The sequence below is a fragment of the Brachionichthys hirsutus genome, chromosome 4 (assembly GCF_040956055.1).
Source record: "Brachionichthys hirsutus isolate HB-005 chromosome 4, CSIRO-AGI_Bhir_v1, whole genome shotgun sequence".
NCBI lineage: Eukaryota > Metazoa > Chordata > Actinopteri > Lophiiformes > Brachionichthyidae > Brachionichthys > Brachionichthys hirsutus.
The window spans coordinates 2,503,151-2,518,183 of NC_090900.1; the positions used below are offsets into that span (position 1 = coordinate 2,503,151).

Genomic DNA, 15,033 nt, shown 5'->3' on the forward strand with positions numbered 1-15,033 from the left:
CCAGCTCTACCAACCAACCGACCACGCCCGTCCTTGCCCTTCACCTCCACTGATCACAAGTCTTGAACTGAACCCGCCTGGATGTCACAAGGAGTGTCAAGGGTGCATTGAGTGACATGGCACTCTGGCTGACCCCCGGTAGCTTGGCAGGACTGCCTCCCTAATGAGATTAGCCGGGTTATGCCGACTTTGTGTCGGTTTCTCCTGCCGCCCAGCCCAGCCCACCCTGGGGCTCTTTATTTAGCCCGGAGTGGGACAGGGTGTGCCAGCATTTGCAGGTCGAGGGCAGGACAGGACCCACAAGTCCACTGCCCTCCCTTGTTGTCCCCCCCCCCCCCAGCTATCTGCACTACCCAGCTTGGGTTGATGCAGTCACTATTCAGCTGTTGCATTGTACTTGTCTCTTGTCAAGGCTCTGTGTCAAACTCCCTCAATAAATCTGTGTTCCACCCTGTCTCTCCGACTTTGGCGTCTCTTGCGTGTTTCACATCCGTCTGCATCTTCGTCTTTCCGACTCTCTCCAGCCGCCTCTCGTCATTGTTCTTTAACCACACAAATAAAATGCCCTTTAATGGCTGGACTCAACGATACCGGGCAATGATCAAACAATGCTCTGATCCCTTTAAACCCTCACACACACACCCACACACACTCCCCTCAGCCTAGCGACCAAGCACGAAACCTGGGAACCTTGACTTCCCAATGCGTGAGTGTGACCGGCTTTGATAATTGCTCATAGCAGCATGAAGTGCAAAGCTGCTCGCTGTGCTGCCCTGCGAAGACACACCGACTTACACAGCGTTTCCAAAGCTGTGACCACCAGCCTGTAAGGAGTTAGGTGGTCAAACAACTATTATTTTTATTTTATTTTATTATTTTTGGTGTAAATCACAATATAGGGGGGCTGAGGTGCTTGGCGGAGGTCTGCGCCTGAACAAACAGAAATTAATGAACGTGAACATCCATGCGTGCATGTATCAGTGCGTATTTTCCTGCATATGCAAGTCTAGCAAATATTCTGCACTCATCAGTTACACCGAGCGAATGCATTAACTCAACGCGTCTGAGTTTTTGCTTTTGTGCCGACAGACAGACGGCTCGCTCTTCACCTTGCCATCGCTTTTGATTACACCGGAATCGGGTTCTGACACTTTGAGCCCATCCTCATCTCTGGCCATGTGAGAACACCAAGAAAAAAACGTGTCATCCGCAGCCAAGAGCAATATTTAGAGAGGTGAATTCCCTTTAATCCCGGACTCCAGTTGTTTTTGTATTTCCATTTAACACCTTTCTTTTGCACGGACATGCCAGAATACACACTGAAAAGAACTCCCTCCACATCTTTATCTGTCACCGGCGCACAGACGAGTCGCCAGACACGCACTAAAAGAACAGAAACACGCACGCAAGCGCACGTTCTGTCTTCCGCCCCCACCATATCGCATTGGCAATATGAACCTTTAGAAAAGAGAAAAAAAATCCTGCTGAATGAAATGAAATTGTGAGGTGGATTTAGAGGCCTCTATGCTAATCTCCAAAGAGAACTCCAAACATAATTGCCACGCTGTTAGATGTACAAGAAACTTAATTAACCGAAGACCCTGCCCATAGATGGCGGGTCAAGGGAATCTCACCCACACAGCAGCTCATCTTTGCGTGCCGAGACATCGCTCTGTGTTCACGCAAACTGGAGCTCTCCTTCAGCCTTTAAAATTCCAGTCACTACTTGCATTATTTCACCGCCTCATGTATGTATTGGCGTCTTTATGTGAGCACCAGCCGAGCTGCGTTCCCATCTGCAGCATTTTGCTTTAGAGTTGCCAATTCCAAAATTTCCAAGTGATGAGGCGCTTGCTTACAGGGAGATGCGGCTAATGAGGGGCTTTGGAAGCGACACATTTTAATGGTGATTATAAGGAGACTGCTATTTCCCTCTAGCAACTATTAAACATAAAAACAGGGCAGTGGATTGGTGGAAACTGTTTTCGTCTTTACATTTTATTTAAAAAAAAAACGCGTCCAGTAAACATGCATAACAATAACTTTTAGAATTAATGCCTCGATGCACCACATATATTTCCTATTAAATTAAATGAGATGCACTGCAGAATCCCATATTGTGGAATGATGATAAAAGTAATATTTTAAATTGAAATAATGATATTATTTTACCGCAATGACTTATTACATCAATAACACAACACACACATATGATAATATTGTGGGAATAATACAGAGCAGATGTTCAGCCTTGTGGATCTATTTTATTCCATCTGACTGCTTTTACGCTATTCATTCGGTGTAATTGTTCGTTTTACGCTAATCGGTCAATACTTTTTTTGTACTTGAGCATCTTCCTGTTGTTCAAAAACGATTCATCAGTAGAGTATGTAAGGTGGGAAGTGCCACCAAAGGTAAAACCCGATGAACACATTAAGAAAGTGAGTGATGGAGAGCAGGGAAAAGAAGTCAGAGAGGAAAGGAAAAATAAGGGCATGATTGTCTCCCAGAGTAAAGGAGGAGAGAGCCATCCCTCTGGATGGGGAGATTGTAACATCACACCGTGGCGTCCCTTGTGGGACAGCCACCGATTGAGTGAACCCCCCCGTTCCATGCAGGAAGAGGAAGCTTTGGCAGCACGCAAAACCCTTCTCCCAGACTGGAGAAGGGTTTAGAAGAGAAGAAGAGAGGGGAAAGTCAGATAAATAAATTTGTTACGTAACGGTGTAATAAGAATAGAGTCCACAGTTTTACTCTGTAAGAAGGTTCCCGTTTGATGTTTAATTCATCACACGACATATTTGTCTTTGCTGTAAAATTATGACGTCACCAACATCATCAACAACTTTCCATGCGTGTGTGGGTTTGCAACCTTCGACATTACACATTTTTTTTGGCAGGTGGAGGCGGATTTCTCCCTTTAATTAATCCAACATCTGAAGATCTGCTGTCAGGACGTGTGGAAGAGATAGATGGAATGGCGTTAGCATTAGGCGGCGCTTTGACCTTCCCGTGTTGTTCCCAGTGCCCTTTGGTGGGTTGAACGGTGCAAGTCAGCGAGATCCAAGGGGTCATCAGAAAGGCCGAGTGGTCGGAGTTAGCCGCTGCGTAATGGGACATTAGCAAATCAGCAATAAATACAGAGGGGAAACTCAAATTACATAAAGGGTATGAGCGCCTGCTGGGGTGTGTCTGAGGCTGCAGCCGTGCTTAAGGAGGGGTTTAATATGCTATTTTAGCCCTCGGAGGGGAGTTGCTATAAAAAGTGAAATTATATCGCTTAGCAGTCGAGCGCAGATAAAGCACTGTTTGAATCGGGAGGCATAAATTAGAGCTTGTAAACAGAGCGTTGGGAGAACACGGCTCATTTCAGTTATGACAGTCGGGTGTCTTTCCTCCTCTCTCCTCCTCCTTTCTTCTGCTTTCATTCACTTTCTGACTTTTTTTTAACCTCTTCCACTTTCTCTCCATCACCTGCCTCACAAAGAAGCCACATCTTTGATGTTTTTGTTTTTAGAATTATTCACGCTGAGGATAAGCCTTTCCTGTTTAGTTATAATGTCATAATGTGATTGTTTAGTTATTTTTACTTCCTGTTGTTGAAACGTCCCGCCCCTTCCTCTTTAATCGCTCTTACCACAGCGTTGTTGAGGGGCAGCGTTCCACATGTCACGGATGGAGGACAAACCTGGGGTGATTTGATAAATGGCCCCCCCTCCCACGTAGTTTAAGTTGGGCCCCTCTGTGTTTTTAAAGGTGCCTTCGTCCCTCCTGACATGTGTGAGGTTATTGATCCGTTTATTCAATTTACTGGTGACCGCTCGACACAGTCTCTCCGCTCACCGGTCAATAGCGGAGGATTGAGAAGGTGAGGGCCTTCCCTGAACCCCCCTCCCCCTCCCCGCCCCACACCTACACAAACGTACAAAAAACACATACATGCACAAAATGAATGACTCCCCGCACGTTTACACCCCACCTTTGATCCCAGATACTATTTTGATTAGTCTTGAAGTGCTGCAAGGTCGGGACGGATCCGTGTGCGTATCTGGTGTCAGCTGATGCTGTCAGATAAAGGTCTTTAACTCTGGGTGTGTGTGTGTGTGTGTGTGTGTGTGAGTTCATGGCCTCTCGGCAACAGCGATCGTGTGACCTTGCTCTGGATGAGAAACACTGTTCAACTTGTTTGTCTGCGTGTGTTTGCGTTCATGTTTGTTTGTGGTTTGGAAACTTCAGGAAGAAGACCTGTGGTGTCCCGGCAGCTCGATCCAGTCTGTTCTGATGGAATTATTGTGTGTCCGTCTTACTACACATGTTTTCTTCTTCCAGGCTATCCAATAAATGCAGCGATGTGTTTGTAATTAACATGACAGCCGCAATATTTGACAACGTTTACTGAACGCATCTTAACAGCTGTGTGGATCAGGTTTCTCAGAAAACTTTCTCAGGCAATTTGCTCACGACTTCATCACCCTGCTCGTCATTGCTCATAAAGTCCCATTTCTTCCTTTTTATTCTTGCGTCGTGAATCCGTGCAGCCTGCCTGGTTTCTCTCTCCTCATCAGCGCTGGCTCCATCTCAGGACTTGGCTCATTTACGGAAACCAGACAGTGGGACGCAACCCTTTTGCCTCCTGCGTGAAGCGAGGAGATAATTATTCTCCCTCTCACTCGAGCGTTTCCATGAAAAATGCATACAGCTGGGACTTGAAGCTGCCTTCCAAAAGGTTAACTCTTCCCCACAGTTGCCTGCGCCTACAAAGAGGAGCGTTTCCAACAACGGTGGCGTCATCGGGACCGCTTTGGCGCTTTGGCGCTGTTTCGTCTGGGTGTTTCCGTGACCCACCGCCGGCCCGGTTCTTTGTTTTTCCCAAACTTTCAGCCAATCAGACGAGCCAGCTGTTGTTGGTGTTTAGTTCTGTACATCGTTTCTTAAGCAGCCATCTGAGTGCAGACTCCCAACAACATGACTCCGCCATGAATATATACAGCGAGTTTCGCGTCATCCACTTCCTGCCTTATCTATACAATTAAACGCCGGCGTGATGTGCAAAGCCGTTTTCACACATCTCTCTGTGATTTAATTATAGTTTTGCACACAAATCGCTGACAAACGTCGTGGGATCTGACCACACGGAGCGTTCCTGGCCTTCGTATGAGAAGTTCTCTATTCAGCATGCACGTCATTGTGCGTGACGGCATTTCAGATCATCTCATTGAGACTCTTTTGACATTTTTACCTTCACGCACACTACATTTCACAGTGCGTGTGTGAACCACCTCCGTCACACACACACACACTCACGCATACACACTTATGTGGCGTGAGCGTTGCCTGGGAAAGTGATAGCAAGAGAAAAGAAGCTCTGGAGAGAGTGAGTTATCTCTTTAGATGTCATTGAGGGGGCGCCTCTTTTCTTTCCCTCTCCTTCCCTCTATCACTTTCGGCTTTCTTCCCCTCTCTTTCTCTCTCTCTCTGTCTCTCCCTCCTCCGTCTCCCTTTCTCTTGTTCCCACTCGCCGTCTCAAATCGTGCTCACCTCCAGTGGTATTCAGACAGCCCAAGGACAAAGTAGAGATATGCTGGAAGCAATGGACTGTCCGTCGGCGTGTGTGTGTGTGTGCGTGTGTGTGTGTTAGAGACTGGTTGATGTTGAGTCTTTGAAGCTGCTGTCCCCTTGTCCTGACACATCGAGACTCACCCGTCTCCGTTTAACCTCCCGATGGTTAGTCACACACTTGCAGGCAAACAAACCACACTTTTATCAGGCTGCTATCAACACACATAACAAATCAGTGCAAGGTTTGCCGTTGCCGAGGTTACGCCCTTGTGTTTAAAGACTGTCACATTTACTCGGTGTGATATTTATTGACTTGCCATGGCGACTGTAATTTTGTTAACGCGAACATTTCCATAAGATATGTGTGTGTGGTTCTTTTTTCTTGATTATTCACACACCTTGCGTCTGTGGCGCCGAGCCAGCGCCCTCTGTTTTATTAAGTCATGCTTTGTGTCAATGTAGCCTTGGGTTGTCTGACTCAACCACACTGAATTGGATCGCCCCAGGGTGTGTGACCATGAGAGATGTGCAGACACACGCACACACACACAAGAAATACTGTCCGGAGACAGGCGTGTGTGTGTGTGTGTGTGTGTGTGTGTGTGTGTGCTGTGGCCACTCCGATCACTCTCGGGACAAACAGGGGAAATCCTCCTGGTCTTGCCTTGTCCATCACAAACCTTCACATATGTGCTCTTGCAAACCTTCTACTGACCCCAGAGATTTAACACACACACACAGACACGGGCCACCTTGGCTCCGGCTCGGTTCCCTTGACGCAGGCAGGAAGCCAGAGGAGAGGTTTGTGTCAGTTTGCTTCTCTTAGAACACTTCAGGTCTGACCCCCTCTTGACCCGACGGCTTCCTCCTCCTCCACCTCTCCGTAAACAACCACATCCCCGCGACTGAAGGCGTGCTGGCCGGCCAAGTGTAATAACATAGCTCATTATTTGATGTGAGCGGGACGTCTACGTGAGGTTGGGAGGCAGACCGCCACAGATGCGTTTCTGCGTTATGATTGTGTGTAGAAGAAACCGTGTGTGTGTGTGTGTGTGTGTGTGTGTGTGTGCGTGTCTGCCCGCCTATGTTCTTCCTGATTGCAGGGATGGTAAATCTTCGTCATTGAGGAATCCGTGTTAGCCTGTCACCTTAGCGTCTAATGTGTGTGTTGCCCATGCACACACACACAAAGGGGCTGGCCACTGATTGTGTGGCGTGTGTGTCATCTCCATTAGCACATTCCCAGATAGGGCCAGAGCCCCCTTATCAGTGGCGACCCATTAATTACACTTTGTTCCCTTAAGTGATCTATTTCAGACCCGCTCCACCCTCAACACCCACTCCCTGCTATCTCCGCCCTTGGCCTGCCCCTTCCTCATTTGCTCTCCTCCTCTTCATATAGACTATATACCCTCTATCTTTTATTTTTTTCATTCTGGCATCTCACACGCTATTTTTACCTCTCTGTATGTTACAAAGTGCTGGATCAAGCAGGTCACGTGACAAGTAGCTCTAAGCATTCATAATGGGCGTGTGCTTTGTCATGGTGTATTAACATTTACAACCCAAGGACAAATATTTAAGTGGTAGAATGTGAAGACGGTTATTTTCCGACTCCATTAATAGACATGCATGTCTCCTCCAATGCTAAACACTCCTATGTTTCTCCTAAGCCTGCTTGACCCGGGACTGACCTGCAGAGGTTTTGGAGAAATCGTTCTCGTGTTTTTGTGGTAATCGTGCACACAAAAGCACAAACAGCTATCGGGCACGAGTGGAAACAAAACGTCCGAGAAAGAGGTAAAAGTCTTCCCAGAGCGTGTGCCGGAGGTGTAAACGGCCTTGCTGTTCTTAATAGAGATGAGACAACCTGGTCATTGGCGTGGGGCTGTATGCAAGGTGTGTCACCATGGTCTTCTGTGGGGGGGGGGGGGGGGGGGGGCGGTCTCACACTCAAAGGCATCTTGTCTGTGACCATTGATTGCAGCCTGTCGTTCTTACAGGTGCAGGGGGGGCTCTTTTACCCAACTCTTTTGTGACTGAGTGATGTGCGTCCGATATCATAGTAGTGTATGCGTTCCAGGCCTCATTGTGTTGAAGTGGTGCAGAGGTTGTGTTTATTTGAGCGTAGTGTGGTGAGATGGCTTGGAGAGAGTGCAGTTTGGCTATAAAGGCTGTAGCGTTGCGCGAGTTAGCATGCGCACAGGCGCTCTCGCGTGTGCGCATGCGCCATGTCCGCCATTATCTTTGTCAAGGTTGTCTATCCTGACCCCTTCCCGGGCATCACGATGCGTGTGCACACGCTGGTGCACGTAAGCTCATGCATGCAGGATTTTTCACTAATGGACAGTCTTTGTGGGGGCCTCTCTTTTCAGCCATACTGCTTTTGAGACACATTGTGCATATAGGCATAGAAACAGAAGCTCTCCATTGCTCCTCAACAGGCCAAAAACAAAACCATGTCAGGCGAGCTAGCAGCCCCTGAGTGTTTGCTATTTAAGTCCTAACCAATGGTGGTGCAGATGGAACAAAAGGCCCGGACAGGGGAAAGAGGCTTGCGCTGTTTACAGTGCTAATGTCTGGGTGGCACTCCCAACAAGCCCCCCCCCCCCCCCCCCATGCTCATGTGTAATCAGTCACTCCGTCTCTTCTGTAACTCCTTCCGTCGGGCCTGCGCTGAATCAACAGGTGCATGCAGGCGTGGGGGGGGGGGGGGGGGGGGGGCTTGCTTCTTAAAAAAGAATCTCAGACATGGTGACACGGATGATTTCGGAGTGCAGATGTTTCACCTGAAGCGCATAAAACCTGACTTTAAGGAGGGGAATAGCTGAGGTTGTAAATATCTGAATAGTCAAGTTGTGTTCTTTCACAAAGCTGCAATAAATTATTTCTGACCTGCTCACACTCATGTGCTTCTTGGATTAGTGAGTTTATGAGTCATTAATAATGTACGCTGAGGGGCTTTAAATGGTTAATTTGTCTTTTTAGCCATTTCAAATAATGATTTGTGCAAGTGATTTGATGTAAATGGTCTGTTTTTTTTTTTATAAATATAAGTAAAATATTCTGTCATCTGTTTTTAAGTATTTTAAATGTAAATCTTTTAAAGCTTGTAATAGTTCTACCTGTTTTGTTTTATTTTGAAAAATACAAAGACTGATTATTAACAACATATCTTCACTTGCTTGAACTAAATTGAATTAATTTGCTTTCCAAATATTTCTCTGTTGTTTAATGGAGCTGTTAATCTAATCTCAGAAGTAAATAAGAAAACATTTTGAGATGTGCCACAGATGGATGCCTCCTCATCTCCCAAAGTGTCTCATCCCTTTTCTGTTCAACGTAGTAAAAAAAAAAAAAAAAAGCTGACATTGAGAGGTGCTGTTGGCGGAGAGGGCATGTTTGGGCTTTTGATTTTTACTGAGAGGAGAGGGGGGGGAGTCTGACACCGGTATCAAATAGCCTGTGCCGTCCTTGGACCAGGGTTATCTTGTAAATACTCCGCTCCAAGTCTATAAAAGTGAGGGTCTTTTATGACGGCCAAGGCCACTCATTCACGTTAAAATAAAAAAGCACTCAGTGCAGTCTCGGTGTCTGGTAGGGGAGGAGAGAGAGAGAGCGAGGGAGGGGGGGGGAGAACTGAAGGAGAAAGTAGAAGAAAGGAGGAGAACAGAGCTGCACTTTTCTTTTATGTAGAGTCCTTGTCGTCACAAATTCCCCCTCTTTCTGGAGTTATTGTCTGGAACGTAAAGTAGCTTACGTCGGGTCATGATTTAAACAAGTCAATGCGATATTCTTCCTTCTGTGGGCTTTCACTCGATTTTGTTCCTCCTTATCTGCCCCCCCCTCCCCCCTCCCAGTTTGTATTCCATTCTAAATAAAAGCTTGGGTCCCCTCAGCGGCCCCTGTAGCTAGTGATTCAGGTTCCTCATCTCTGGATTTGTAATGAGTTCTGCCTTGTTTTTGTCAAACAACAATACGCAATAATAAGCAAAGTAATTAAAAGCAGTGGCAGAGAGATGGGGGTGACTTGAACATGAATTTCCTTCAATAAGCAGCAGTGCCATTGCTAGTGTGATGAAATAAGCTCTTTTTAAGTAGGTTTTGTGTAATTATTTTGATGATGCGTGTATGTGACCTGTTTATTTTATTAAAAATGGACACAGCGTTGCAGAAACAGAATTCTGATTATACCTGTCAGGGTGACGCCGCCGTCTTCACTCGTTGTGGAAATTGAGCGGTGGCGGCAGGAGGGTGTAAATTTAGATTTAATTAGTTTCTGACTGAGGACATCTTCACGTTTAGTCGCAGAGAGCCGAGTGGACCGACTGTCACCTGCCTGACCTCGTCTCCCGTGGCAACATATCCTGCCTCCTCTTCTGACAGACAGCCACGTGGGACAAAATCACTTCTTGACCTTTTATGCATGTCGGAAAGTGAGATGAAAACACACATAACTGCCTCCGTATCTCATATGGACAACACACACACACACAGGTGAGGATCATCTAATATCAGAGAGCTTGAGGGACGGAAATCCGATCGTCTGACAACCAGGATACAGATAGCGATTGCTCGCTGCTGATCCATGCAACAGATTGTTTACACAAAAAGCACACCGGCTAAGGTTACAGCCAACCAGGATCCGCAACGCCACGGCTCCGCCTCCGCCTCACATCAAGATAAAACAAAAGCTTAGGTTACCTCTGATAGGAAATCGATAATAAATTGCCGTTTGTGTTAGATTTTGATGAAAACTTAGACAAGAGGAAATGAGAAAATGTTTGCTTTTGCATCCAATATTAACAGAAGGCAAACCTGCTAGTTATTATTTTATTTTGTCATTTCCACTTTGTGATTATATCGATGTTGAACCGCCTTTTTATTTAAATTGAAGTTCATTTTGACGTTTAGCCAAGGATTGAGCACTTGTTAATTAAATAAATTCAATCGATTCAAAGGAAAGTATCATCGCTTTCCATCTCCCTCGCCTCAAAGTCCTCTTAATAATTTGAATATGTATTTATGTTATAAATAAAGTGAAGAGATATGGCCCCCTTCACATCAGTGTAATTAGGAATCACAAAAAAAAAGTTTAATTCAAATAAAATAGGCCATTTGTACACAAGCAATTTACTGGTGCGGCTTTAAATAATGTAGCCCAGATGGAAGCTAATTATCGCCGGCGTGCTTTGATTCAAGCTTTCTGTCGGAGTATTACTCGGGGCGTCACTTTGGCTTTTCAGTCACCTAGCGTTTGTTTTGAAATTTGTGACAATCAGAGGCGATTACCATTTGTAACGGCATGCGGAGTTTGGTGTGTGTGGAGGGGGGATGGCCCATAGCCATGGAGGAGTTTCCTTGTTTCCTTTTTAACAGCTCAAAACGCTCCTCCCCTGTTCTTTTACCTCGCTGCACACCGATGATAACAACTCTGTGTGTGTGTGTGTGTCGATTTAGCATTGTTTCCCTCATTGGGGGAGGGTATAGCGGCTAAGCGCTGCATGTGGCAGTGAATGCAATCTGCACAAAAAAAAGTAATTTTCTTTTCTAAAAGGCCACTATAAGCCACGCAGCAGCACCAGAAACTTATCAGACTCACCACTAGTCTTATAGACGGGATCTGGTGAGGACAGCCATGATGGACAGCTTAGAGACAGTGGCTCTGAGGAAAAGACAGGAGGCGGAGCGAGAAGTGGCGGAGATGAAGATGCTGAGGTTCTCCTTGGGAGTGACCAGGTTGGACAGGATTAGAAATGAGACAATAAGAGGGACAGTGAAGGTTAGACGTTTTGGAGACAAGGTCAGAGAGACCAGACTTTCATGGTTTGGACATGTCCAGAGGAGAGACGGGGACTATATCGGTAGAAGGATGCTGAGGATGGAACTGCCAGGGAACAGGGCTAGAGGTCGACCCAGGAGAAGATACATGGACGTAGTGAGGGAGGACATGAGAGTGGCTGGTGTTGGGGAGGACGATGCAAAGGACAGGGTGAAGTGGAGAACGTTGATTTGCTGTGGCGACCCCTGATGGGACAAGAAGAAAGTACAGTAGCAGTAGCAGAAAGTAAAGTGATTTTCATTCCCCTTAAGATGATATGCAGCGTGCTGGAGCTCACAGTGACATCATTGTTGGATTTGCAATAATCTTTATTAAATTAATGCGATTACAGTGATCTTATTAAAATTAACGCGTGCAACTTAATTGATTTGCATTCGTCAGTGAAGTTTTCCTGAATTTACACCCAAGATTCAATTAAGGGCTTAATTAATTTAAGCAACACAGGAATTTGATGGTTAGAAAATAAAAATAAAAATCTTCTTATTGGTTAAAACACGTTTGTCAAGTCAGGGTTCGGCGTTGAGGAGAAAGTCGGTGGCCATTTATGGGATCGCTTTCGGCACGGGATGCATCCAGATGACGCCTCCATCGATCCAAACGTCTTTTAAAGATATTACTTTGATTTGTGGAATAGGCGAGGTAATTCTCCCCCTCTCTCGCTCTTGCTCTGTCTTTAGAGGCTAGCCATTGGGTGGGGGTCTGGGGGGGTGTCCTCCTCTAAATCAGTGGTCACATCTCAGCTTTGACAACATCCATTAGGTTCAACACACTTTAGCTATTAAAGGAAGAGTGGGCATGAGCTGTTAAAGGCCTATTTAAAGCCACTGTGAGGGTGAGTTTATGTGTGTGAGTGTTTTCCAGGGGTGAGGTGTATGTGTAGGGGGGGGGTTCTCTCTCCACCGTATAGAGAGGCGGAGCTTCACACCAGAGTCATTGGAGGGACACGGGCTCATCTACATATTGGCACAGAGACGCCCCCTTGGTGACCCCGAACTGCGATGGGATAGGGTGGAGAGGCTGGCGGCGTTCCGGAGGAGTTCACCGCCAGTTCAGGGTGAATGAGAGAGCGCTGCGGCATTGATCGCTCCTGCAGGAGGAAAAAAGAAAAGAGAGGACAAAACACAAGTAAAAACACTAGAGAGGGAGATAATCCGGGGGGGTATGAGGACGAGACGGGGGAAACTGTAGAAGGTGGAAAAAAGTGCACGGTTCTTCAAATGGGCTATAAATGATGGATTACAGGTGTGCGTGGGCTGTGTCTTTGTTTGGCCAGGAGTGGATGTTGTGTTGCGTCCGACGGAGGTATGGGAGTCGCCGAGACGGCCGGGTTATCGACTCCCACGATTGGTCGTCCAGTAAATTTAGACCCAAGGCACTAACGGCGGTCTGCTGGCTACATGGGATGCAGCATAGCGCCTTATCTCAGTGGTCCAAAACCTCCTTTCATACTCCTGCACACGAATTACACACACAAGCCACCAGCAACAGAGCCTTGAATCCAACCTCAGTCGAATGCGCCGCACTTACCCTCCGGTGCAACGCTCATACAAACAAACATGGACGCCAGCGCCATTAATGCGTCCAGGCACGGGGTCAGCGCAGTGGTCATAAGAGGCCTATCCACGCTGAGAGCACCTTTAAGGTGCTTCCTAATTGGCCGTCCAGTCTATCTTTTTTTATAGCCGATTGCATGCGAGAGCAGAAGGGGAGGAAGTCAGAAAGGAGAAGAGGCGTTTTTAATGTGCTTCTGATTCAACTCGTCCGCCGGGGCCGTGGTTTTCAACCGTTTCCTGCCGGGACTTGTTTTCATATTAGCTTCACTGATTTCAGATGCGAAGCATATCTTTTTTACTTGAATCCTCCTGAGAAAATTGCAGGGAGTCGTTTTTAATTTTCTTATCTTAAAAACAAAGCCACGTCCCGAGAACATCATAAAAACGTCTTAAATGGGCAAATGAGGATTCATAAAAGAAAACTCATTACTTCAAGAATTCATCCCTGCGAAACGCAACCAGAGTTTTTATTTTTTTATTTTTTTTATTTTAGATCCTGGCGCTTCAAATAAAGCATTAGCAAACCTTTGTTCCCTCTGGGGAATGAGAGGGCGCACCAGCGTGGTTCCTCAAGGCCAGTTGCGGTAGTATTGCTAGCCAAACATGCTGTTATCTGCTAGCGCTCTGAACGGTTAGCGAGCTGATGGAGCTGCAGCCGCCGCCGCCGTCGAAGCCGAAGAGTTCCGCGAGCAGGACTGGGCCGACTGTTGGGGAAACGTGCCGCGCTTGTAAGCCATATACCTCGAGAGGTGGCCAGTGATACCCTGACCTCTGAGGAGGACAGGAACCCGAGGCGAATGTACCAGATTTCAAGTCCCAGTGTGACCCCCCCCCCCCTCCAACTTGGGAACCGGCTAACCCGGAGAAGGTCAGGGGGAAACCCAGCACTGCTGCCTCCCCCACCGCCACCACCAGACCACTTGATATGCTCGTTACTCTCTGCAGCTTCTGTCTTGCTTATCCTCAATCAGCCCTTTAGAATGAATGACTGCCGCTCCACTGCTTTTGCTTAGTGTGCCCATTGTGGAAGACCTGAGATGGAAAGAAGGACGTGCAGCGGCGTTATCAGGTGTCCTCTTGGATAACATATTCGGGCTCTCCCGTTGGACTTACAGGTCATAGGCTGGCGTGGCTCTCATGCTCGAGACGTTAAGCTTGCATGAAGCAAAGCGGTGCATTGTGGGAGTTGACAGCCTAATGGTGTTCATTTATTTCCACCTAAGGAGGTACTCTGGATCCAGAGCTCAAGGATATTCATCCTCGGCCTCCTTAGCCTGCGGCTCCCCTTGCATGACTTTCTGTCCTTGTGTGTCCGTGTATCTCTTACATATAGGAACCGAGAGACACGAGCTGACCTCGTGGAAGAGTTTCAACTCCATCTTCTGGTTCTTTAGCGAGGTCCTGAATCTGAAGGAGGACGAGGAGGCGGAGGAGACGTCCAACATTGTCACCACGCGGAGCAGCTCCCTCAAAAGCAAGCACCAAGATTTATAGATGACCGATGGAAAACGACGCAGAATAGCAAAGAAAAGGAAGGCCGCGGTTGCTTTCTGCTATATTTTTCTTTCTTCTCTTCCTTTTCTCACTCCCTCCATCCTCTCTCTGTATCATTACTCCCTTCCAGCCTTCCCTGGCTCCACACACACACACACACACACACACACACACACACACATAGCCTTGTTGTTGAAAGAGACAAGAGTGCAGGGTCACTGTGTATACATCACAATAACGTTTTGCATTACTTCTAGATGAGTGCAACTGTCAAAGCAATATGGGCCTGAGTGTTGGCGCTTCCCGTGGGCTGTGGCCTAGCTGCGGGTACGGACCACAGCAGAAGAGATTAAGGCTGACAGCCACGGTGCACAATGCACCATGGTGCACCTCTAATTGTCCTGACATCAGCCTGAACTGAGTTAATGCCCCGCCTGCCCTCCAGTCTGCAATGCTCAGTCTCTCCTCCCCCCCCCCCCCCCAAACCGGTCCAAAAGCCTGAGCTACTTACCCCGAAATCAGCTCATGCTATACGGCATCTTCTGCTAAGGTTCATTATTATTTAAACCTGATCTGTACCCGGCT

At 47.1% G+C, this 15,033-nt stretch overlaps 1 protein-coding gene across 1 annotated transcript in view; it reads left to right on the top strand.

Moving 5' to 3' along the window:
• The window catches only part of arb2a (ARB2 cotranscriptional regulator A), a 106,027-nt gene extending 91,579 nt beyond the window's left edge, over positions 1 to 14,448 (top strand). The window contains exon 10 of the mRNA XM_068738686.1: positions 14,288 to 14,448. Within this exon, the coding sequence (XP_068594787.1) occupies positions 14,288 to 14,448 (161 nt within the window). The remainder of the gene's footprint in view (positions 1 to 14,287) is intronic.
• Positions 14,449 to 15,033: the final 585 nt, after the last annotated feature.